The 23,985-nt window shown below is 41.9% G+C and overlaps 1 protein-coding gene and 1 long non-coding RNA gene across 2 annotated transcripts in view; one reads left to right on the top strand and one right to left on the bottom strand.

Moving 5' to 3' along the window:
* Positions 1-816: 816 nt before the first annotated feature.
* Positions 817-9,523, top strand: MRPS33 (mitochondrial ribosomal protein S33). Its single transcript, XM_014859231.3, has 3 exons — positions 817-983; positions 5,726-5,966; positions 9,156-9,523. Exons 2-3 carry the CDS (start codon positions 5,752-5,754, stop codon positions 9,259-9,261), a joined length of 321 nt encoding a protein of 106 aa, XP_014714717.1. The 5' UTR covers positions 817-983; positions 5,726-5,751; the 3' UTR covers positions 9,262-9,523.
* Positions 9,524-20,571: 11,048 nt separating this feature from the next.
* LOC123287206 (uncharacterized) overlaps positions 20,572-23,985 on the bottom strand; it is a 39,666-nt gene continuing 36,252 nt past the window's right edge. The window contains exons 2-3 of the long non-coding RNA XR_006530340.2: positions 21,756-22,107; positions 20,572-21,674 (exon numbers count right to left, since the gene is read on the bottom strand). This is a non-coding gene — a long non-coding RNA (uncharacterized lncRNA). The remainder of the gene's footprint in view (positions 21,675-21,755; positions 22,108-23,985) is intronic.

Raw genomic sequence — 23,985 nt, 5'->3', positions numbered from 1 at the left:
TCTTTAAAAAAAAAATTCTATAGGAGGGAAGGAGGTGTTACTAGAATACTCTCTGGGTATATAGCTTGCTACTGATTTGCCTTAATTCCGGGGAACATTTTAGAGTATTTATGAAAGGCCTTTAATAATGCTCAGAAAATCAGCAGTGTTCGCAGGCGAACTATCTAACATTCAATAAATGCTCCATACAATGCCTACGGGATGTGGCTTGCTTGAGGGCAGTTTTAATATGAAGTGGAATACTTAGTGTTTCTACTATCTGCCAAGCAGCGTCTACGTAACCACTGAGGAGTCAGCTAAATGTCCCATCCCTACTCCCTGAAGAAGCTTCACGGTCAGCGGGGGAGAGGGAGAGACAGCAGCTCCAAACGGCGCCCCTCATCCAGCAAAAGGGTTTCAAGAATGGCCTCGCCGAGGTGACACTAATCGACTGTCAGAGGATGAGCAGAAAAGTGGAAGGAGAGGGGAATGGCACCCCAAGGGGGTGAGACGACTCTTCAGCGGCTAGGGTCAAGCAATGCCCTTGAACATAGACCTAGTCTGGTTGAAAAGAGAAAGAAAACAGAAAAAACGCGGAAGAAAAGAAAAAAGAGAGTGCACTTCATCCTCCACCACACGGCTCACGCATAATCATTGCTTAAGATGTTTTGGGGGCAGCTGTGCAGTTATTTCTAACAAAATACAGTTCGCAAACTCCGCAAGACCCTCCAGAAAAGCCAGACCTCTCTCTCCCGAACCTACCATCCCCTCTAGCCCTCCCCACAAACGGACGCGCACGGCTCACTGCGCAGGCGCCAGTTATGACCTCCGAGGCTTCCAAGAGAGGGCGCTAGTAGTTCCGGGTCCTTCACTGGGGCTCCCCTCTGGCCCCCGAGCTTCCGTTTCTCTACTGCTCTCCGTGGTGGGCTCGGCCAGGAGCTCGGCGCCAGGGTGGGGGCGGGCCTTCCGGAAAGGGGCGCGCGGGAGAGCAAGGTTACGGCGAGGTAAGGCGGTCCGAGACTTTTCGGGGCTCTCTACTGGGATGTGGGCGGTGGCTTTAGAGGTCCTGCAGGGGTCTCCAACCTTGTAGAGTCGCCAAGAATAAGATGAGTCACTTTTATTATTAACCAGCTCGGGGGTCTCATGTAAAGAACTTGGCCTTTTCCTGCGTAAATTGGGAATTTACCAAATGCCGGACTCTAGCGTCGTTTCCTCTCCGGCGCAGTTACTCTTCCTGATTAGGCAGCATTCAAGGCTCAGTTTCTCTGCTCATCAGACCGCCTTCTGCACGTATCTTTGTGTGGGGGATGCAGGTTAATTTTGTTACCAGCTTAAGAAAAATATAACAAAGTGACACTTAAGAAAAATGTTCTTGAAATGCGCTACCGATTCAAACGTCGGTTGACACTTGCTTCCATCACGGGTAGGCGTGATCGAGTCAGTTGGAGGGGGTTGGGATGTTCTTGTTGAGCTGAATAAAGCTGGCATATATTCAGAGCCGCTCAAGTCTCTACGACCAAGTGAAGTAATCGGTACTGGGCTTTTTAAAAATAATAAATCCCGTGTTTAGATTGTGCCTCTGTGAAACACGTGTGCGCAGTGTGTGAGTTCCTGAGGCCTGATGATGATTATGACAGGCGCTGGGCCATGAGTTTTGCATGTCAGCCTCACAACGCAGTGAGGTAGTGTAACTGTCCTCATGTAGCAGATGAGGAAACTGAGGCGAAGAATACGTACTGCTACAAACACGGTATGGCCATTAGAGCGCAGAGGCAAGATTCCAACCAGCTTTTCTCCTCCAAGGCTGGTACTCTCCACCAACCAGTGGTTTTTGAGAAACTGGAGAAAGCCATCTCTCCCAGCAGAATTTGCACACACACATACACACACATTTAAGCACACACCTTTAAAATTCCACGGGATTCACCCCTGAGGGATACCCGCGTAGAGAACTCCTGCACTTCATCTGCACTCGTCAAAGAAAAAAGGCAAACCTAAACCAAAGCCAATTATTGAAATACACGTGACCTTTTAAAATGTGTCAGAACTATCAGAAAGATCAAAGGAACTTACCCTTTTATGCAAAAGTAAAAATATGGGAATTTTGTCGTGTGGCTTAACGTGTTTTGCTCCAGCACATCTGAATAATTTGTTTTTGGTTAACATTTTCAACTCTGGTTAATTTTTCTTCATGATACTGTTTTCTTTAGTTCACATTTAAAGAAAAGTGACAGTTTTAAGTGACTGTTTTGTAACCCTTAGAATGGCTTCATGTGAATAAAAATCTAATTGACATGTGAATTATTTGCCTTTTACTTTAATGTCTTTCACATGGTCATCTTTTTTGGGGGGGGGTGGTGAGGAAGAGTGGCCCTGGGCTAACATCTGTGCCAGTCTTCCTCTATTTTGTATGTGGGTCGCCTCCACAGTATCACTTCATGAGTGGTGTGTAGGTCTGCACCTGGGATCCAAACCTGTGAACCCAGGGCTGCCAAAGCAGAGCACACGAATTTAACCACTGGGCTGGCTCCATCATACTCTTTTTTTAAGATAAAATTGGGCGGCCTGGGGTTCGCCAGTTTGGATCCCAGGTGTGGACATGGCACTGCTTGGCAAGCCATGCTGTGGCAGGCATCCCACATATAAAGTAGAGGAAGATGGGCATAGATGTTAGCTCAGGGCCAGTCTTCCTCAGTAAAAAGAGGAAGATTGGCAGCAGTTAGCTCAGGGCTAATCTTCCTCAAAAAAAAAAAAAAAGATAAAATTGAAAGATTCTGTAAAGAGGCCTAACAGGGTCCTGAAAAATCCTAAGTAAGGCTTTCCAATGTTTAAAAAATGTAAAGCTTATAAAAAGTGGCAACTTGCCAATCTTAAGACAAATATTTATGGACAGCAGAACTTTTTAGGTGTTTTAGCTTATGTTTAAAAGAAAAAGAGGGCCAGCCCGGTGGTGTAGTGGTTGGGTTGGCATGATCTGCTTTCGCAGCCCAGTTCAGATCCCACACACGGACCTACACACCACTCATCGGGTCATGCTGTGGTGGCATCCCACATACAAAATAGAGGATAATTGGCACAGATGTTAGCTCAAGGACAATCTTCCTCACCTCCCGCTCCCACCCCGAAAAAGAAAAGTACACCCACCACCTGTGCCATTCTTCATCAGAGGCATAGATGTTTGTGCTCTGTGGAAGGAGACTACAAAGTGGTAATTGATAACTGTTAGGACCGTTTTCATTTTCCTTCTATTTAGCAAGTGGTTCTTTATTTCTGGTAAGCGATGCAGGTTTGAAGAGGTTTATTCTCTTCATCATATAAGTTTAGGACTTGGATTTTGTGGTAAAACCACGTTCCCGTGGATTCTAATGAGACTTTATTTATGAGCCTGTTTCCCAGTAATTTGCTTCATTCCAAAGTGGGCATGGAGGTAACTTAGGATTGTGATGGTTTTGGTGGCCACTGTCGTAATGAGTCCCTTTCTCCTTACTACCTGTCAAGTTACCAAGCTGTTGGTCCCCTCCCCTATATATTAGTCTTTGTAAGTGAGGATAACATTCCAGGGAGGTACAGGTTTAACTGCACAGAATATGATCTCTTTTTTTGCATGATTAAATGAGAATAAGGGATAGACAAATGTGTCTGTATAGAACATGAGCACCAAATCTACAAACAGGTTTAGGTTTTTTGTTTTTTATTAGATTACCATTTACTGAGTACCACTGTCTTACTTTTTTCTCACAATAGCCCTGCAAGCTTTGTTTTCTGAAAAGGAAACTCAGATTTAGAGAGAACAGATAATTGTTCAAAATAACCCAGCTAATAAGTGGCACAGCCAGTACTCAAACCTAAGCCTCAGGATTCCATGCTGCCTCTTCATTTAAAAATGAAGTGATTTGGGATTCAGAACATACTTTCCTGAAAACATTGCAACAGAATGATAGTTCTTAGACCGCCTTACAAATAACTGATTGTGGAAATACTGTGCAATTGGAACAGAAATCTATTCTGATACTATAATAGTAATTAAGCAAAGCAAAGTTGATTAAGAAACTGTTTTTAGTTTTTTTATCTGTTGTTTGGAAAAAGATAACTTGAAAGGGAAGGAAGAGAAAAGATAAAGCATGCAAAGAAACTTTTTGTAACTTCTGAAGGCAACTTCTAGACATTTGCAAGGCCTTGAGAGTGATATAGCACTGATTTGTTACTATTTTCTGTTTATGCATTATACTGTTAATGACTTGTTTCTCATTGATGAAAATATAACCCTAACAACGCAACCCTTTCCCATCCACATAATGGAGCAAGAGTTGGGAGAGAAGTGAATCTGGGAACTGAGAGCGCTAAAAGGAAAGGCAAAGAGCAAGGCTTGCACATGATCCCCAGGTTGGGGAATGGGGGAGCGCCAGGAAGAGCCCTTGGATCTGACAGTTCTCCCGTCGCTGGCCTTCAGGTGGCAGTATTGCCCAAGATTGCTTGGTTGGTGTTGAGAATGGTAAATGGTGAGGTTGACTTTCTGCAGTTAGTTTGAGGTCGGCCTCTGCTCTTTCAATGGATCTTGAAATGGACATGAAAAATTCCTTAATTGAAACACTGAGGTTTGGGGTTTTTTTCTTGCAAGAACTATTTTGAAAGCTACTTGGCACCATTCCTGTTTAGCAGTGGTTTTTGTACATTTCTCCTGTTGATTTTTCAAGATGTTTATGCCTTTTTTCTGTTTGGAAATCAGCTACTTTTCATCCCAACTGAACTATCCCCCATGATAGTCTCTTAGTCAGCCAAGATTTGCATCTCACTACAAAAACTTCATGTAAATTAGCATATTCTGCCAACAGTAATCCCCACATCTGATCTGGAATGGGATGGGATAGTTATTCCACCAGCAGCGTTCTTCATTTTTATGTATCACCTATATAATTTTTGATGTATATTGGCTGTAATTTCTGCATATTACAGATATCATTCTTATACCTATTTCAATATTCTATGCCTCTGAAGAAAAAATTACTGTTTTTAGTTATAAAGAACTTAGTTTGCATTGAAGCAGAATATATAGGATGGAAGATAAGTAATATCACAATTCATAAGTGCCTTCTATTCGGGAATAAAATGAATCTTTTGAGCTGTTGAGTTTATTTCTATAAGACTGCTATCTCTGTTTTCCCCCAAATGGCTCTCAGTCTCTAGGCAGAATTCAGTCCAGCAGCCTAGAGGCTAAATGACCTCATAACTCATTAGCAGTTCTCAGAGCCATCTGGAGCCCTTGAGGAGGACAGTGTTCAAAGGGCTGATAATAAAGACAACAGCATAATTATTTCTCTGCCATGATTAACCTTTTAGATGGCAAGCAGTCAGCATATTTATTCTGCAAATTGCTTAGGTGGGTGTTTTCTGAAGGTAGAATAACAATGCTATGGTAGAATAACTCATTTCCCCGTCCTCATCTAGCCTACAAACAGGTAAACTGATTCTCTGTAAATAACCTATAGAGTCACAAAATGGTTCATTGTAAAAAGGGCAGTACAGCAAGGAAGTAATACTGTGTGAACACCAAATGTAAGGAATTGCAAATATAAAGCTTGCAAGGGACATAGCCACTGGGACTGTGGATATTTCTCAACTCCAAGGCATGTCCTGCCAACAACACGGACTGATTCACGTGTGGTTTGCTGTGTTTTCGTTTTCTAGAGTGTTATAATCCGGGAATTTCCTACACTAACCTGTTTCTCTTTCTTCTCATTTTCTATAGGGACTCTTGCCCCCGCTGCTCGGGAAATGTCCTCCCTCTCCGAATACGCCTTGCGCATGAGTCGTCTCAGTGCCCGGCTGTTTGGTGAAGTGGCCAGGCCCACCGATGCCAAGTCCATGAAGGTAGTGGAACTGTTCAGTGAGCAGCCTTTGGCCAAAAGGAAGGAGACGTATGACTGGTATCCCGATCACAACACATACTTTGCGCTCATGGGGACACTGCGTTTTCTTGGCCTCTACAGGTAATGACATAAAAACACAAAGAGTAACCTGTAAGAGACTTTTTTAGGAGATCAGAAAAGGAAAAAATGAACCTTTCTATCCTTATAGTTTTGTGGTTCTTAGAATAGTGCCCAGGAAGTTCAAAAGGTACAGTTTTAGGGGGAAAGGCTTTCAAAATATCCACAGTGGGCATACCAAAAAATAAAAAAAGCAAACATGTACTTATTGAAAAACATGTTTTAATTTTGTCTTAAGTGTGACTAACATTGGCTAGATGCTGAGCTATAGAGAGAAGTTTAGTTACTCAGTAATCTAATAGCTCCCTAGAGGAAAACTTCCCGGAGGAAAACTAGTGCAAACACTGAGGCAGAAGCCCTCCACCCCCGGCATGCGCGCGGCGCCTCCTGTAGGTGGGAGGAGGAGGCCCTGCCCGCAGCCTCCCTTCCCAGCTGGTGTTCGGGAGCCTACTTTCTTTGTGGTGGCAGTTTTGTTGTTCTTATGTCCTTCCACCGTCTTCCGGCATTTTCAGTTGATGCCCTTTTTGATATGTTAATTTGGTCTAAATAAACAGTCGTTTAAGAGTAATATGTAGCCTGCGCAGGCTCCTACCCCGGTGCATTTGTGTGTGTGCCTGTATATAGAAGCAGGTGCTTAGGACCATATACTGCTGTCACAAGACTTACGTGATCATTTTCTTTAAAAAAAAAGTCTTAATTACCAAACTAATACATGCTCATCATAAAAGAATTCAAAGTGTCTAATTGTATAAAGTTAAAACACTTCCTTTTTAAAAAAAAAATTTAGCATATTTTATTTGGACTTGTTTTAGGGCAGCAATACAAAAAATAATTTGAGACTTCACTCTAATATAATAAAATTAATGGTTAATTCAAGATAGCTAAAGATTGGTACTCTCATTTATCCAGCAGATATCTTTTTAGTACCTTCCACATGCAGGCACTTAAGATGGGCACAAGGGGGACAGCTGTGAGCAAAATAGAAGAGAGTTTCTTATTTAATGTATTATTAGAGCTTATAATCATGACATATTTTGAATTTCTGGAATTGCTTTGACTATCCCCTTGCCATTAACGTGGGCTTGGAAAATAAAAATTAATTTTATTATGGCCCAAAATAAAGTATCATTGGAAGCCAGATCTCCTGAGTAGAAAACTATAACCCATAACAAAATCACACTCAGCTATTTTAATTTTACCCGTTTGCTGCCACTCTCCATTTGTTTGAAAAATAATGCCTTCACTATCTTTGAAGACAGGGGAAAATTACTTAGCATTTAGTGATCCACGGAAGAGCACGATTATTTTCATGTATTTAGTCACTAGTTATGGTAAATGATGCTTCTAACACAAGGCCTCTTGTGGCATCAGACAGGATGAAACGAGACAATTTCAATAAAGAAGATATTACTCAAAGACCTACAAAACGGGGAGGGAAGTGCGGGTTTCAGAAACAATGACTCATTCAGCCTAGCAGGTGCTTGGGCTGTTTGATCAACAGAGGTGAAGATCCTGCCTTTGGAGCTTGCTTTCTGGCTGGGGGTTCACAGGAATGGGGGAAGGAGGGAAGAAGAGGGAAAAAACATAATAAATAAGTAAATTATGTGATATGTTACCAAGTTGAACATGCTATGGGAAGAAAAATAGTCGAGCCGGCTGAGCAGGCTCAAGAGTGCTGACAGGGCACTCAGTGGGCGGGGAGAGAATGGGTCACAGGAACAGGACAGTCAGGGTCAGCCTCCCTGAGAAGGTGAGGTTTAAGCTGAGGCTTGAAGGTTGTGAGTGAGCCAAGTGGGACATGGGAAAGAGCTTTCAAGGCGGAGCCAAGAGCAGAGCAAAGGCCCTGAGGTGGGAGTGCACCTGGTGTGTTCCTGGAGCAGCACAGGCTAAGGAGAGAACGGTCGGCCTGGAGGCAGATCAGGAGGGGCTCTGAGGGCCATCTAAGGACCTTGGCTTTTGCTCTTGGTGAAATGGGGGCCATTTTCAGGGTTGTGAACAGAGCAGTAATGTGATCTGATTCATATTTTAGGAGAATTACTCTGGCTGCTTTGTTGAGAATAGATTATTTGTGGGCAATCACAGCTAATGCCAAAGAGCTCTGCTGTATCCCTCATGTTCATGTAATGAAACAGTGTACCCTATAAAACCAATCTACTTTTAAAAACCTAAGGAGTTAGAAATTGGGCCCAGCAAACCCCTTTCCCACTTTAATTCATATGCCATTATTATCCCACTTTACAGACAAGGAGACTAAGGTGCAGAGAGGGAAGGTCACTTATCCAAGGTCACACAGCTACTAAATGACGAACTGTGATTTGAACCCAGGTTCACATGGGTTCCAAAGGTTATATATTTAAACGCTATACTGTTTAGGTATTTGAACTTAGAATGCAGACTTTTTTAGACATCGTAGGCAGTCTTCATCTTATATCCCATCCACACATACAAACAGTCCTAGCTGCCTTGATCCCAGGTTATCTGTCTTTTGATTTGGCTTCCTTCTGCCTGAGCCTTTCCCCAGCAGCCCTTTTCTGTGAACTATCCACTGCCATTAAGACAGCTTCTTCCAGACCTCTGCCCCTTGTAGTAGGTGCTAATTCCTGGGGCTCTCAGGGTCTTTGTAGCTGTTGAAGCTTATACAGTCATGCATCGCTTAACGATGGGGATACCTTCTGAGAAATGCATCATTAGGTGATTTTTGTCGTGCGAACATCATAGAGTGTACTTACACAAACCTGGATGGTATACCCTACCACACACCTAGGCTATATGGTACTAATCTTATGGGACCACCGTCGTATATGTGATCCATCGTTGACCAAAACATTCTTATGTGGCACATGACTGTACTCGCTTTCTGCTCTTCTCAGTGTTCAGTCTTAGTGTTATAAGGAAATTGGGGGTAATTATTAGTGTTGTATCATAGTTACATAGGTTTACATGGCTGGCTTGAGAATTAACCTCTATTTGTGACATTGTTTCTATGACAGGAAACTGAGTTAGAAGTGAACTTTTGGAAGACAACCCATCTGTATGTTGAGCACAGCCTGTCCTCTCTGCTCACCAAGCTGAGCATTGCCCTGTAGAAGTCAAGGATTGATTTCCAGAACGACATAAGGGAACAGTGCTAGATGGTGTACTCTTCCAGCCTGGTAAAAACACTGGCTAATTATTTTTTCTCTCTGTGTTCAGGGATGAGCATCAGGACTTCAAGGATGAGCAGATGCGTCTAAAGAAGCTTCGTGGAAAGGGGAAACCACGGAAAGGAGAAGGAAAAAGAGCAGCAAAAAAGAAATAGTGTTGGTCCATCAGGAGAGAAAACTTCTTCCTCAGCAACTGAGTGCAGAAGAAAGCGTATTTATTATCTTTTCACACACTGGAGGAGTATATGCTTCCTAAATGGAAGATTATTTGTAGGAACATAGTCGTCTCGGTGTTGAAGTCTAATCTAGTTGAATTGTGCCTGGTTTCTTGGATACATTCTAATTCTGCAAAATTATTTTGGCCCTGATTTTGTAATCTGAGGTTTGCCTCATTCCCTAAAGAAACAAATGCATGAATTAGTGTTGAATGTCTTGTCTGGGGTGGGACTGGGATGTTGGGGAGTGGAGGGGAAACTCACTGATGGAGCATTCCAGAGTCTCCTCATTGCTCCTTCTTGCTTCATCACCTCACCAGCCCTAAACTCTTTCATCTCTGGCCGTTCAGGCACGGTCTCCACCACTGCGCTCACAAACTTTACATGCCTCTCCACCTACTCCTTTGAGAATATCTAATAAGGTGGATTTGTGGGATAAAACACTATACCTCGTAAGAGAGGATTGAGTACCTACTGTATACAAGTTACTGGGGCCCTGGTAATACAGTGGTTGTTAGCAAGAGAAACAGTCTCCACCTCCTGAAACTTTCAATCCTGTGGGAGAGACTAATATTACATAATTACATAAATACAACTGTATTAAATGCTACAAAGGAGAAAGTCCAGACTTCTCTGAGAGCGTGGATGGATCAATGGAATGATCCAGAGAGATAGCAAGAGGCCCAAACCTCATTAGGGAGTTTAAAGAAGGCCTTCCTAAAGAGATCATATTTAAGCTGAGCTCTGAAGAATAAATTAGAGTTGGGCAGAAGAAAACTGGTGGAAAAAGTGTTTGAGGCACAGAGAACACCATTTGCAAAGCCCTAGGGTAAGAAGAAATTGTCCTGTTCCAGGAATTGAAAGAAGACCCCTGACTGGTATGAGTTGGTCTTAATGAAGTAGACAGAGGCTGGACTGTGAAGGGCTTTGTAAGTTCTGTGAAAAAGCTTGGACTTAACCAATGTCACCAGAGATGAGAGTGTGTAAGATGTTGTTTCTATAAGAGGTGACTGTTGTATACATTTGGGTAGCTAGCTGCTCATTTTATTGCAGTCTAGCAATGAGTTTCCAATGAGGTTGTGAGGGCTTCTCTGATTTTTTTTTTTCAAGAGTTGTTCTGAAGATTTCTAGCACTGGTAAATTTTTTAAGTACTTTTCTCTGTTTTTTGTAATGCTTTTTGGTGAGGAAGATTGGTCCTGAGCTAACATCTGTTGCCAAGCTTCCTCTTTTTTCCTCCCCAAAGCCCCAGTGCATAGTTGTGTATCCTAGTTGTAGGTCATTCTAGTTCTATGTGGGACGCCACCACAGCATGGCTTGATGAGCGGTGCTAGGTCCGCGCCTAGGATCCAAAAACCAGCAAACCTCAGGCCACCAAGCAGACCATGTGAACTTAACCACTTGGCCACGGGGGCCAGCCCCTTTTTCTTCTTTTTTATTGTGGTAAAAATTATAAAATTTAACGTGTTAACCATTTTTAAGTGTGCAGTACAGTAGTGTTAACTATATGCACATTGTTTTGCTAAAGTACTTTTTAACCTCTATTTCCACCTCATGGGAAAGGAGAACGAAGTGCATAGGCAAGAGTATGTATAGCAGCTACTCCAGCTATGATTTTCTTTCCCTGCAACATTAGAAGTATTGGCAGTGACTGCCCTGTGAATAATTCCTGAACTAGTAGGAATCCCACTGCATATGTTTAGATAAATGATAGTTTTAAAGATACGTAATGCAGATGGTATGGCTAGGGCCTATATTACAGTTGATAAAAATAAAAACTACCTAAGATGGGGTGATTTGTATCTGATAGATGTGAATTCCAGCAGAAGGCTGAGAATCCATTTAGAACTTTCCTGAATACCTGCCATGTGCCGGACACATGCTAGTTGTAGAGGACCAAGATGAATAGGCTTAGTCCCTATGTGCATGGGTGTGTTTGTTTTGTAAAGTAATGGCAGGATCTCAGAGATTTGCTCAGAAAAGTGCAGATGCGTAATGACTTTTGTCCAGTGCAGCCAAGCCAGGTGCATGGATGATTACTCCAAGATACTGGGCTGAGAAACAGGCTCGCAGCCTGAACCCAGTGTAGCTAAGTAGATGTTCTGAATTATGCCATCTCCAACTTTTGGAGAAGGCCTGAATGTAAGAGGAACTTAGGGGAATTAGGATAATATTTTAAAGGAAGTAATTGCATTAATTACCAACAGCCAAGCTTGGTCAGAAAACAAGCAAAGAATCAATGTACTGGTTTGCTGATGGACCCTGAGCCTGCAAGGAGCCTTTGCACTGGTTGATAGGGAAACTTGTAGACAACTCTGTGACAGATTAGCGTGCCGCAGCTCCATGCTGAGAATCAGAAACTAAAGCTAAAATGTATTTGTACATAAGCTGTACCCTGAAACCCCCGATACAGTAAACACCCTGTGACTCAAAACAGTCTACTGAACGGTGGACCAGATGGAAAGTAGAGGATGAGAGGGAAGAGTCCATTCTTGGTGCCATGGAAGCAACACATTTCAGGACACCAGCAACCAAGGTTTAAAACAAGGACTAACTGCAATGAGAAAAAATCCTCGAGTTTAGCCAGATTAACTGGAGTTCTCTGGTCAAGACCAAAACTATTTGTTTTCCCTATTTGTCTTGTGTGCATGGGGGATTTTGCCCTTGACTTCAGTATGGCACAGTGAAAAGACTGGGCGTAGGTTCAAAAGGCATGGGTTTGTGGTATAGTTCTACTTACTGGCTTTGTGACCTTAAGTCACTTACCTTCCTGAACCCCTTTCTGCCTCTGTAAAGTCATGAAAATACTTCTTCACTGGATTCATGAGATACTAAGATTTGTGAAAAGGATGATGTAAATTGTAAAATGTTAATCAAATGTTTTTACATACAGTTCTTTGTGTGACTGAATTGCTACGTCTTACTAGAAGATGTTTCTGAGGCAGAGTTGACAAATAGCTGCTTAAAAAATCAAATTCTCTACATTCACACGTAGCACAGTAGGTTCAGGAAGAAGTAGGTGGGGGATGCATTTTATTTATGTAATCATGGGTTCCTGAAACTCATTTTTTAAAAAGCATCATACATATGTATTTATGAATATCTAGATATATGAGCATATAAACATAATGCTTTTATTTGTAAAGTACCTTCCATGAAAGAATAAGTCAAATTAACAATGCCACCCTCTTCACCCTTTTCCTCTTTCCTGACACATTCCCCAAAGGTGCTAAGTGCCTCCTGTGTTAGAGTTTTGGAGGTGGGAACAAACTTCAAGAGCAAGAGAGGGGAACAAATTCTTCTAACCTACCAACCCTGTCTTCGTGGCCTTTTTCCTTAAGTACTCATTAAGGAAAGTTCAAAAGAAAGCATTTCTTTCTTAAAAAAAAACGTTAAGATAGAATCAGCAAAACAAACAACAATGCCTTCAAGACAGATAAACAGGGAAACAAACAGTAGAACCCTGGATGCTGAGATAACTGGGAAAACAGTTCAATGTTTATGCTGAACTTAAAACAATGAATGTTTTTTAATGACATAAAGGCAGTCAAACAGGAGATCATGAAACTAGTGGGAGGTCTGGCCAGAGAAGCTACCCAGAGGCAGTATCCTAACTTAACTGGGATCTGGCAACACGATATTCATATTAAAACAGAAGGTAGAGTTAAACCAGTGTAGATTCTAAGACTGTTTTCATTCAACTCTTTAAAGAAACAGGAACACAGGAATGGGAAGACACATATTAAGATGATAACTGTTTACATTTAATTTATATAATTTCTATCAAAATGTAAATAGACATTTTGGAGTTTGATTAAATGATTCAAATTTTCAAAGTCCATGTGGAAGAAAAAATAGGAGAGAACACAAAAGAAATTCTGAAAAGGAAGACTAATGTGGAGACCCATATCAGATTTTGACACATAATTTGTTTTTTAAAACACTGATACTGGTGCAAGAATTAATCATTGGGGGAAAAAAAGAGATAACCCAGGGGCCGACCTTGTGGCCTAGTGGTTAAGTTCAGTGCACTCCGCTTCAGCAGCCTGGGTTCAGTTCCCAGGTGTGGACCTACACCACTCAGCAGCAGCTATGCTGTGATGGTGAGCCACATACAAAATAGAGGAAGATTGGCAACAGATGTTAGCTCAGGGTGAATTTTCCTCAGCAAAAAAAAAAAAGATAATCCAGAAATAGTTTCTATAATGTATAAGAATTAACATATAATCAAGGATGTGTCACAAATTAGTTAATAAATGGTGTTGGGACAATTGGCAATGGGGGGGAACAATTTAGGTCATCACTTCATACTATACTCCAAATAAATTCTGGATAGGTCAGTAGTTAAACATCAAGGAATAAAAACATTTAAAATGGAAACTACAAGAGAATAGAACTGAATCGTTAGCTGAACTTGTACAGGTTATTCTCTAACTTCAAGTGATAAAAGAAGCCTCAAGAAAAAGGCAAGCAGATTTAAAACACGTTCTTAAGAAAGCTTAAAAGAAAATGGCACTTGAAAAATATTTATGGCAAACAAGACAAACAGGGTAATTTTTAAAGTTACATAAGGAGCTCATATAGTATTGGAAGGAAAAAGTCAAGTTAACTATAGAAAAGGCAAACGATATAAATAGGCAAATGACACAAAAAGAGGAAGTACAATCAGGTAACACAAGGTGCCCTCTCCAGCCTCAGAGCCTTTGTACCATTGCCCCCAAACATACTCTCCCAGACCTGAGTCTTAAACTCACTTTTTTTTTTTTATTGAGTTATTGATAGGTTACAATCTTGTGAAATTTCAGTTGTACATTAATGTTTGTCAGTCGTGTTGTAGGTGCACCACTTCACCCTTTGTGCCCACCCCCCACCCCACCTTTCCCCTGATATCCACTAAACTGTTCTTGGTCCATAGTTTTAAATTCCTCATATGAGTGGAGTCATACACAGATTATCTTTCTCTCGCTGGCTTATTTCACTTAACATAATTCTCTCAAGGTCCATCCATGTTATTGCAAATGGAATGATTTTGTTCTGTTTTGCAGCTGAGTAGTATTCCATTGTATATATGTACCACATCTTCTTTATCCATTCGTCTGTTGATGGGCACTTAGGTTGCTTCCACGTCTTGGCTATTGTAAACAGTGCTGCAATAAACATTGGGGTGCACAGGACTTTTGGGATTGCTGACTTCAAGCTCTTTGGATAAATACCCAGTAGTGGGATGGCTGGATCGTATGGTAGTTCTATTTTTAGTTTTTCGAGGAATCTCCATACTGTTTTCCATAGTGGCTGCACCAGTTTGCATTCCCACCAGCAGTGTATGAGGGTTCCTTTTTCTCCGCAACCTCTCCAACATTTGTTGCTATTAGTTTTAGATATTTTTGTCATTCTAACGGGTGTAAGGTGATATCTTAGTGTAGTTTTGATTTGCATTTCCCTGATGATCAGCGATGATGAGCATCTTTTCATGTGCCTATTGGCCATCAGTATATCTTCTTTGGAGAAATGTCTGTTCATGTCTCCAGCCCATTTTTTGATTGGGTTGTTTGATGTTTTGTGATGGAGTTGCGAGAATTCTTTATATATTAAGGATATTAAGCCTTTGTCAGATATATGACTTGCAAATATTTTTCCCAGTTAGGGGGTTGTTTTTTTGTTTCAATCCTGTTTTCATTTGCCTTGAAGAAGCTCTTTAATCTGATGAGGTCCCATTTGTTTATTCTTTCTATTGTTTCCCTTCTCTGAGAAGGCATGGTGTCCGAAAAGATCCTTTTAATACTGATGTCAAAGAGTGTACTGCCTACGTTTTCTTCCAGAAGCCTTATGGTTTCAGGTCTCACCTTTAGGTCTTTGATCCATTTTGAGTTTATTTTGGTGAATGGTGAAAAAGAATCGTCAATTTTCATTCTTTTACATGTGGCTTTCCAGTTTTCCCAGCACCATTTGTTGAAAAGACTTTCTTTTCTCCATTGTATGCCCTCAGCTCTTTTGTCAAAGATAAGCTGTCCATAGATGTGTGGTTTTATTTCTGGGCTTTCAATTCTGTTCCATTGATCTGTGCACCTGTTTTTGTACCAGTACCATGCTGTTTTGATTACTGTAGCTTTGTAGTATGTTTTGAAGTCAGGGATTGTGATGCCTCCCGTTTTGTTCTTTTTTCTCAGGATTGCTTTAGCAATTCGGGGTCTTTTGTTGCCCCATATGAATTTTAGGATTCTTTGTTCTAATTCTGTAAAGAATGTCATTGGGATTCTGATTGGGATGGCGTTGAATCTGTAGATTGCTTTAGGTAGAATGGACATTTTAACTATGTTTATTCTTCCAATCCATGTACATGGAATGTCTTTCCATCTCCTTATGTTGTCATCCAATTCTCTCAGAAAGGCCTTGTAATTTTCATTATATAGGTCCTTCACTTCCTTAGTTAAATTTACCCCAAGGTATTTTATTCTTTTTGTTGCGATTGTGAATGGTATTGTATTCTTGAGTTCTTTTTCTGTTGGTTCATTACTGGAGTATAGAAATGCTACTGATTTATGCAAATTGATTTCATACCCTGCAACTTTGCTGTAGTTGTTGATTACTTCTAACAGTTTTCCAATGGATTCTTTGGGGTTTTCTATATATAAGATCATGTCGTCTGCAAACAGCGAGAGTTTCACTTCTTCCCTCCCTATTTGGATTCCTTTTATTCCTTTTTCTTGCCTGATTGCTCTGGCCAGGACCTCCAGTACTATGTTAAATAAGAGTGGTGATAGAGGGCATCCTTGTCTTGTTCCTGTTTTCAGGGGGATGGGGTTCAGTTTTTGCCCATTGAGTATGATGTTGGCTATGGGTTTGTCTTAAACTCACTTTTTTAGGCCTTTGTTCAAATGTCACCTTAGGAAGGCTTTCTCTGACCGCCTATTGAAAATCACAGATATTACCCACTAAGGTACCATCCCCTGCTTCTGCTTTACTTTTCTCTATAGCACTTTTCACTCCGTTTTTAATACTATTGAGTGTGATTATTTATTGCCTCTTCCCCCTGCTGGAAGCCAGCTCTGTGTGGACAGGAATTTTACTCACTGCTACATCCCCAGTGCCTAGAACAGTACCTGATTTCTAGGCAGCATCACTGCAGTTTTGCTGAATGAATGAAATACCCAAACTCACTTGTAATTGGAAAATAAAGTACATTTTTCTCACTATATTAGAAAAGAAAGAAAAAAGGAAAGGAGGGAAGAAGGAAGAGAAAAATGAATGATAATTCATCCGAATAGACAATCTGTTATAGTAAAACTGCAAAATAGTTGTTGGCACTGTAAGCTAATTTAACCTTATTGGAGAAAGAGTCTGTCAACGTGAATACTGAGCCATTAATAACAACTATATTCTTGGACCCAAAAATACAACTTAGCACCTAGGCTTTGATTTCTAAATACCGTTCTCTGACAAAAGGAATCATGGTTCCTTGGAGACACAGTGGATTCCAGGACTGGAACAGGTAAGATTCAAGTTATGCCAGAAGGGAAGGAAGGGCCCCTCCAAAAAAAGGATGGGGGACCTGTTGAAAGTGCATGGAAGTCAACCTGAAAGAGCTCCCAATGGCCAAGGCTTGAACAATTTGAGCAATAAAATAAGTAAGAATAGTACTGGATTAAAACCCAAAGGTTAAAATAAATATCCCCGAGTCCATACTGATATAAATAAACTGGGGAGAAGGGACAACTCTTCTTTACAGAAGAATTCCAGTTTAAAAATATAAGGAGTGAGGTAAATAGAAAATGACCATTAGAACACCATGGTAATAATTGCTGCAAGCAAGAGCCACTGATGGATGCTAAAATTAGCAGGCAAAAGTTTAAGGAGAAACATGACATTTGTATGCTCTCAAAGTATCTCCTCTAAATAAATATTATTTACAAAGAGAAAAGTAGTAACTTTAAGGTAGAGAAACCTAGCAGACACCACCTTAAGCAAATAATTCAGGTTAAAACCAATAAGAAGACACATTGACATGATGTGCCCCCCATAGGATGCACCGAGGGTGCCATGACCCCTGCGAGATTCTTCCCAGTAATGTAGAATCTCAACCTAATCACGAGAAAACATCAGAGACACCCAAATCGGGAGACATTCTACAAAATAACTGTATACCACTCTAAAAATCCCAAGGTCGTAAAAGATAAAGACTGAGGAACTGTCACGTTCTTGGAGGCAAGTAAGGAGATGTGACAACTAAATACAATGTGGATTTGGGATTGATCCCAGAACACAAGAAGGACATTATTGGGAAAAAAACTGATGAAATCAGAACAAAGTCTGTAGTTTAATTAAAACAATTGCACCAAATGTTAGTTTTTTCGTTTCAATAATTGTACTATAGTTATTTAAGATGTTAACATTAGGGAGAAGCTAGGTGAAGGGTGAGCAGGAATTCTCTAGTACTTTTGAAACTCTTCTGTAAGTCTAAAATCTTAAAATAAAAATTTTAAAATTATATTTTCGAGAAGTTTTCAAAGAAATACGTTTACGAATAAAGAATTAATGTAATGTCATCAAATTAAAGACATTTTAGAATCATGAAAAAAGAATTACTGTAAAATAAACAATAGAATACGTAAGATTCATGTACAAAATGTTCGTATAAAGAAAAATGGAAAGGTCTGAAAGATTGGAGGAACTATGCCCAAATACTAACATTCGTTGTTTATGAGACTATAGTTGATTTTCTTTTATGTACTTTCTGAATTTCACAAATGTTTACCATTTCATAATGAGGTGTAAAAAAAAAAAAGGTGAAAAAGCTAGAGAAAAAAAGCAGGGAGGACAGAAATGAGAAGGGAGGACATTTCAGGCTGAGGAAATAATGTGAGCAAAGACCCAGATGAGGTATGCAGCATGGCATGTTCCTAAAAAGAATATGATGTTGGCAGTAAGCGGAGCGTAAGTTGCATTGGGGGGAGATTTAAGAAAGAAAGAGAGAGATCCGGCTGGTAAGATAGGGTCTTGTAGGCTGACCTAAGAAGTTTAGATTTTACCCTAAAGATAATGGGGAGCTACTGAAGAAACAACCAGGACGATAATATGGTGAGACCCACAGGTCAGAAAGCGCCTGTAGGCAGCCATATGGAGGGTGGATTAGAAGGACCTAAGAAAGGTGGGAGGGAGATGATTTAGGAGGGCACTGGGTGGTCCATGTGAGAAACAAAGAGGGACTGATTTGAGGTAGGAGAGGTAGGAATAGTGGCAAAAGATTCTTTTAGTTCGGACCCAGGAACAGGACTACTGGCAGTGGCTATAATTCCTCCCACACCAGTCAGCTTCATTTATGCTTCCAGGGTAAATGGCCCACATATGACTCCTAGAGAGTTGGTGCTCTTGGGACTGTAGAGATCATTTAGCATAATTCCTTCCCTTGTTCAGATGAGGCCAGAAGAAGCCGCCTAGAACCCACAGGCACGGGGAAGCATCTGAGTAGCTACATAGGGTCAGTATCCAGAGATCCAGGAGCTTTGAGGTCTAGTCTCCTGTTCAAACAACTTGTGAGTTAGTAAAAGAGGACTAGTGGGCAAGTCTCCTGCTTCCTGGCCCCAAGCTCACCGACAGATCCAACTTTCTCAATACAAACATTCTCTAAGTTGGAGAGTGGAAATGGAAGAAATCCTGGAGCAGTGGGGAACCCACTAGGGTGTGGGGAGAAAATATTACACCCTCTATATATATTTATTTTTATGTCATTCTTTCTGTTTCCATTTTGAACATACATATTATACATAATACAAAAATAGAATGCATATAAATTATAAATAAATATAAATACATAAAATAAATACATAAAGTTAAATTTTATGCATGCTTAAAACTTTATTCTATTGCACAATCTAAAAAGTTTGGTCATCACTGTCTGAGAGAAGGAAGAGAATATAGAAGAGCAGGTTCGTGAAGCCTGTGGCCACTGGGAGTTCTCAGATACCCTGGCAAGGTACACTTGGTTTGGGGTTGGTCAATCCTGTGGTTGGAGATGGTGTATTTGGAGAGCAAGCCCTCAGCCTGCGGGGATATGAGGGGATCAGGATGCTGTGACACACATGGCGCCTTCACCCATGCCGGTGCTCCCAGGGGAAGGCTGTGTTCATAGGCAACTGCCAGTGTCCTGGAAGCAGCAGCAGAAGGCAGACCAGGAGGGCACGTGTTAGGCAGCTGGGGGGACACAAGTGAGCCTGGAGATAGGAATTAGAGAAAGAGGGGTGCAAAAGGTAAAATCAAGCTGAGAGTCTGGGAGCATAAGGACAAACCAGAGAGGATAGTAAAGAAGCAAAAGGAGCAGGTGAAGCCACATCCAAAGGAAGAATCTGGTCCAGAGATCACAGACTGGTAGCCTACAGCCCAGATTTGGCCCATGAACACAACTCGTCTGGCCCACATGATATTTTTAAAAACCCTGAATTAGATATCATTGCTCTTTAATTAAGAGATTTTACATAAAAACCCAGATATCTAGCTTCTCTTTAAAAAAAATATATCAAGGGACCAGCCCCGTGGTGTAGTGGTTAAGTTCACGCACTCTGCTTTGGGTGCCCAGGGTTTGCAGCTTTGGATCCCAGGCACAGACCTAGCACTGCTCATCAAGCCACACTGTGGCAGCGTCCCACATAAAGTAGAGGAAGATTGGCACAGATGGTAGCTCAGCAACAATCTTCCTCACACACTCACACACACAAAGTATATATATATATCTCAAGATATATATATATATATATATATATATATATATACATCTCAAAAGTCGTGGGAACACTGCGTCTAGACGGCTGCCCCTTCAGGACAGAGAAGTCAGTGGCAATCTCCACTTATTATTGGGCTGTTTCCCTGCAAGCTTCTCTCATTTCTGTCACCTGCCTGGCTTTCCTTAGACTTTTCAGTCTTTAGATGTGTCTCAGGATCTCGCTGAAGCAGCAAGTCCATGCGACAGCCCAGGTTGAGAGTGTCACTTGGCTTGGCACTGTCTGTCCCTGGCCTGGGTTTGAATCAGCCCCCTGGTGTCAGAGAGCAGGGCTGGCAAGGTACTCCCTGCAAGCCCCTGGTACAGCCGGATAGCCAAGGCCCAGCAGCAGCTCTAACACTCCTGCCGCCAGAACTGAGGAGACAGGAAAATGTGTTCTTCTGAGGAAGGGACCAGCAGTCTTGAACGGTTTCTGGTCCGTCAAGGCGATTCTTCTCTAAGCAGTAAGACATCTGGTTTATTCTTTGTTTCCCGGAATTTTGTGACAGACAAGTAAAAAAATAGGAGAATAGGATCCAGTGGGTTTTGCATGGACAAGACAGACATATTTGTGGGGTTTGAGGGCAGAGAGGTAGGAGGAAGAAGAGATAGAGCACCTCAGGGGAGACCATTGTTGGGGGACAAAAGCTTTTTGGTTGTCTGTCTTTCTTTGTGAGCGTGTATTTTACCCACTCTGGTAGCAAACACTGGTAGGAGTTGCTGGCTGCCAAGCATGCACATGAGCATGAGCTCCAACTGGGAATGGCTTCTGGGCCCTCTTGTCAGTAGATGGTACTGACCCAGAGTGGAGCCAGACAGGAGACCAGCCCAACCAGGGCAACTGGTCTGACAGGTGGTGTATCCTGAGGAATAGGCAAGGGCTAGGTCATTCTGGGTCTCCAGCCACAACTTGACAGGTCAGCCAGGGAACAGTCAGCGGGGGCAGAGCGCAGAGAGAGCCAGGGCCTTGGGCAGAACGCAAATCCCACACACAGATGCAGGAAACCCACAGCAGTGTGACCCCGAGAGAGATGAGACCCCAGCTGTCAGTGTGTGGGAGGGGGGCCCCCAGTGAGGAAGAGCTCTGCTGCCGGGAGGCAGATGGCCCTCCATGCTCTTGCTTATTCTCCTTAGTCCATTCACAGGTAGTTAAGTTCATGGTGGGGAGGCTACGTGGAGATGAAAAATAAAGTGAATGTGGCAGAGTCACTCCCACATGAAAATCAAAAGTGACTATAACATGTTGAGATTTAAGTGAAGGGAAAGTAAAGATTAACTCACACAAATCTGATTTATATACAACCTTTCAGAAGTACATCCATATAAAACTGGGGGTTTGTCTATTCTGTGTTGTTTTTCTTTAGACCTGTTCCTTTTATTTAGTCTTTACTCATAGTTCTTGGTGAGAGATCAGTGGGAGAGAAAACACGACTTTCTTTCTGAGTGGCACAAGACCTGCACTTGTCAACCAGTGTGACGCCGTGATGGCAGTAACACGCAGACAATGGGCTCAGCCCACCTGCAGCAGCATCGTCTCCAGGAGCTTCTCAGGGTCAGCAGGCATCTACGTTTCCAACAAGCACTTCCAGGAGATTAACATGCTCTCTAAAGCAAAGGAATTGCCATTTTAGGAATTCTAGTGGAACCAAAATTGAAAGAGAAAAACTCTGGTTCCAAGATACTTACTTAGTGAGCCCCAAGATGCAGGCATCCAGATGACCTTGTGTTTGGGAATGTATCAAAGATGTCTTGAATGGACTTTGAATTGTGAGGTCCTCATCGCCAATCTCCTTCAGCCTCTGATTTTATAATTCTCTCCAGCAAATTCACGTGTCTGTCTGATTTTATTCTTAGTGAGTCCTTGGCATTAATATTTGCTTATCATTCAAGTATGATCTAATATGGTCTTGTCTCTACAGAGGTCTTTGTGGGGGCATGTTCAAGGACACAGAGCTAGTGAGGTTATCCCAGTCCCTGGGTGCTAAATTCCAGCTATGTGGTCTGCTCCAGTCCATCTGTGCAGGTTGTAAACTTCATCCTGGGAAGGAAGGCATGAGCAGAATTATTCTTCTTGTGAAAACTAATCACTTGATCTTTCCTCCTCCTTTATTAGTCTCATAAAGTCTCCCCATTGCATTTCGCAACCAGCATAATAGCAGGGAAGATGAAAGTGAAGAAAAGCCCAGTGATCTCATTTGGAGATCACAGTCTGTCTTGAGCACAATAGGTGGGCCCTCCAGGATTCTGTTTATCACATCGCCAAACCACTTGCCAGAGCCAGCTCCCCAAGGAAGGAAGGGCGACTGGGGGATGTAGGGAAAATAGGAACAAAAGAAAATTAGCCCAGATAGTCTATTTAACTATGACCACCCAAAAACATGATTTATTGTCAAATGTTCTGCAAAGAATAACTATTACTTCTATGATCAAAAACAGGTTTTTTTTTTTTTTAAAGATTGGCACCTGAGCTAACAACTGTTGCCAATCTTTGTTTTTTTTCTTTCTGCTTCTATCTCCCCAAATCCCCCTGGTACCTAGTTGTATATCTTAGTTGTAGGTCCTTCTAGTTGTGGCATGTGGGACGCCGTCTCAATGTGGCCTGACGAGTGGTGCCATGTCTGCGCCGAGGATCCGAACCAGCAAAACCCTGGGCCACCACAGCAGAGCACACAAACTCGGCCATGGGGCTGGCCCAAAAAACATTATTTTTAAGAAAGGACATTGTCATGAATTCAAACCAGAGCATCTCAACTGATGCAGCTATTTCCTCACTGAAAAACACCTGAGAAAGCATCATCAAAATAACCCAAAATGGTCATTTGGGTTGCGGTTTTCTGATTGTTATCATTCTGCAGGAGCCCCAGTCAATTTAAAACTTGCGCAAGTCCCATGGGTCCTGCTTTCCTTTCCACCTCCCCCTACAGACCCCCAGACTCAGGAGTTCAGCACTGCCCGGCTGCCTACACCCACAGGAACTGTCCGGGCAGGTCTGAACTCTTCCCTCACCTTTCCTGCAGTGCCTGCTCCCACGTGACCTGTACCGTGACCTCCAAGATGAGTCACCCTCGCTTTACTGGCTAGTTCAGGTACAATGCAGAATCTGTTTCTGAAATGCCACAGTCTTAAAAAGAGAGGTTCCTGGTACTTTTTGTTAACTTGCTCACAGTAAAAGACAAATTTGTGCTCTCCATCTTGCTCTTAGGTTGCACCAACTAGCAGACCCAGCTGAAGTAGACAACAGTTTATGGTGTTAGAGCCTTTTTACTCAAAAGGTGGTGGTGCATGGCCCCCTGGGAGCTGGTTAGAAATGCAGAATTTCAGTCCCCCCTAGACCTTCTGAATCAGGATCTGCACGTTAACAAGATCCCCAGATGGTCTGTATGCACATGAAACTGAAGCACGGACTCAGGTTTGTATTAATCTTCAGAGTCCTTAGAGGTCATAGGTGTACCAAGGACCCAAATGCAGCCTTTCTGCCTCTACTCATGCAATTCATTATTCTCTCTGCCTAGCAATGCCTTCCATCACAGTTCATCAACCTGGCAAACTCCTACTCCTCCTTCAAGGCCCTGCCCAAAGATCAGATCCCCATTGAAACCTTCCTGATATCCTGAGTCAAAATTAATCATTCTTTCTTCTGTGCTCCCTTGATACTTTACATCTGTATCCAGTATACACCAGTATTATAGAGTCTTCATACCACATAATAATTATATGCTCACATGTCTGTGTCCCCCACAAGAATGTGAGTTATTCAAGGGCAAAAAAAAATGCCTTATTCATCTGTGCTCCCCAGCACCTAGCCCAGGACTTGGAACAGAGGCTTAATAAATGTTACACGAAAGATACCGTTTGATCTTTCCTTCCATTGTTTTAGAATCATGTAATAGTAAACCTTATGCTGCTGAAGATTTTC

Source organism: Equus asinus, chromosome 1, assembly GCF_041296235.1.
Source record: "Equus asinus isolate D_3611 breed Donkey chromosome 1, EquAss-T2T_v2, whole genome shotgun sequence".
Taxonomy (NCBI): domain Eukaryota; kingdom Metazoa; phylum Chordata; class Mammalia; order Perissodactyla; family Equidae; genus Equus; species Equus asinus.
This window is presented reverse-complemented; position numbering and strand designations above follow the sequence as displayed.

What these genes read in the sequence shown, in the direction of transcription:
- MRPS33 (XM_014859231.3), top strand. Translation starts at nt 5,752, where the DNA reads ATGTCCTCCCTCTCCGAATACGCCTTGCGCATGAGTCGTCTCAGTGCC. An exon ending in CGTTTTCTTGGCCTCTACAG is followed by an intron (nt 5,967 to 9,155) that starts GTAATGACATAA and finishes CTCTGTGTTCAG; the next exon opens with GGATGAGCATCAGGACTTCA.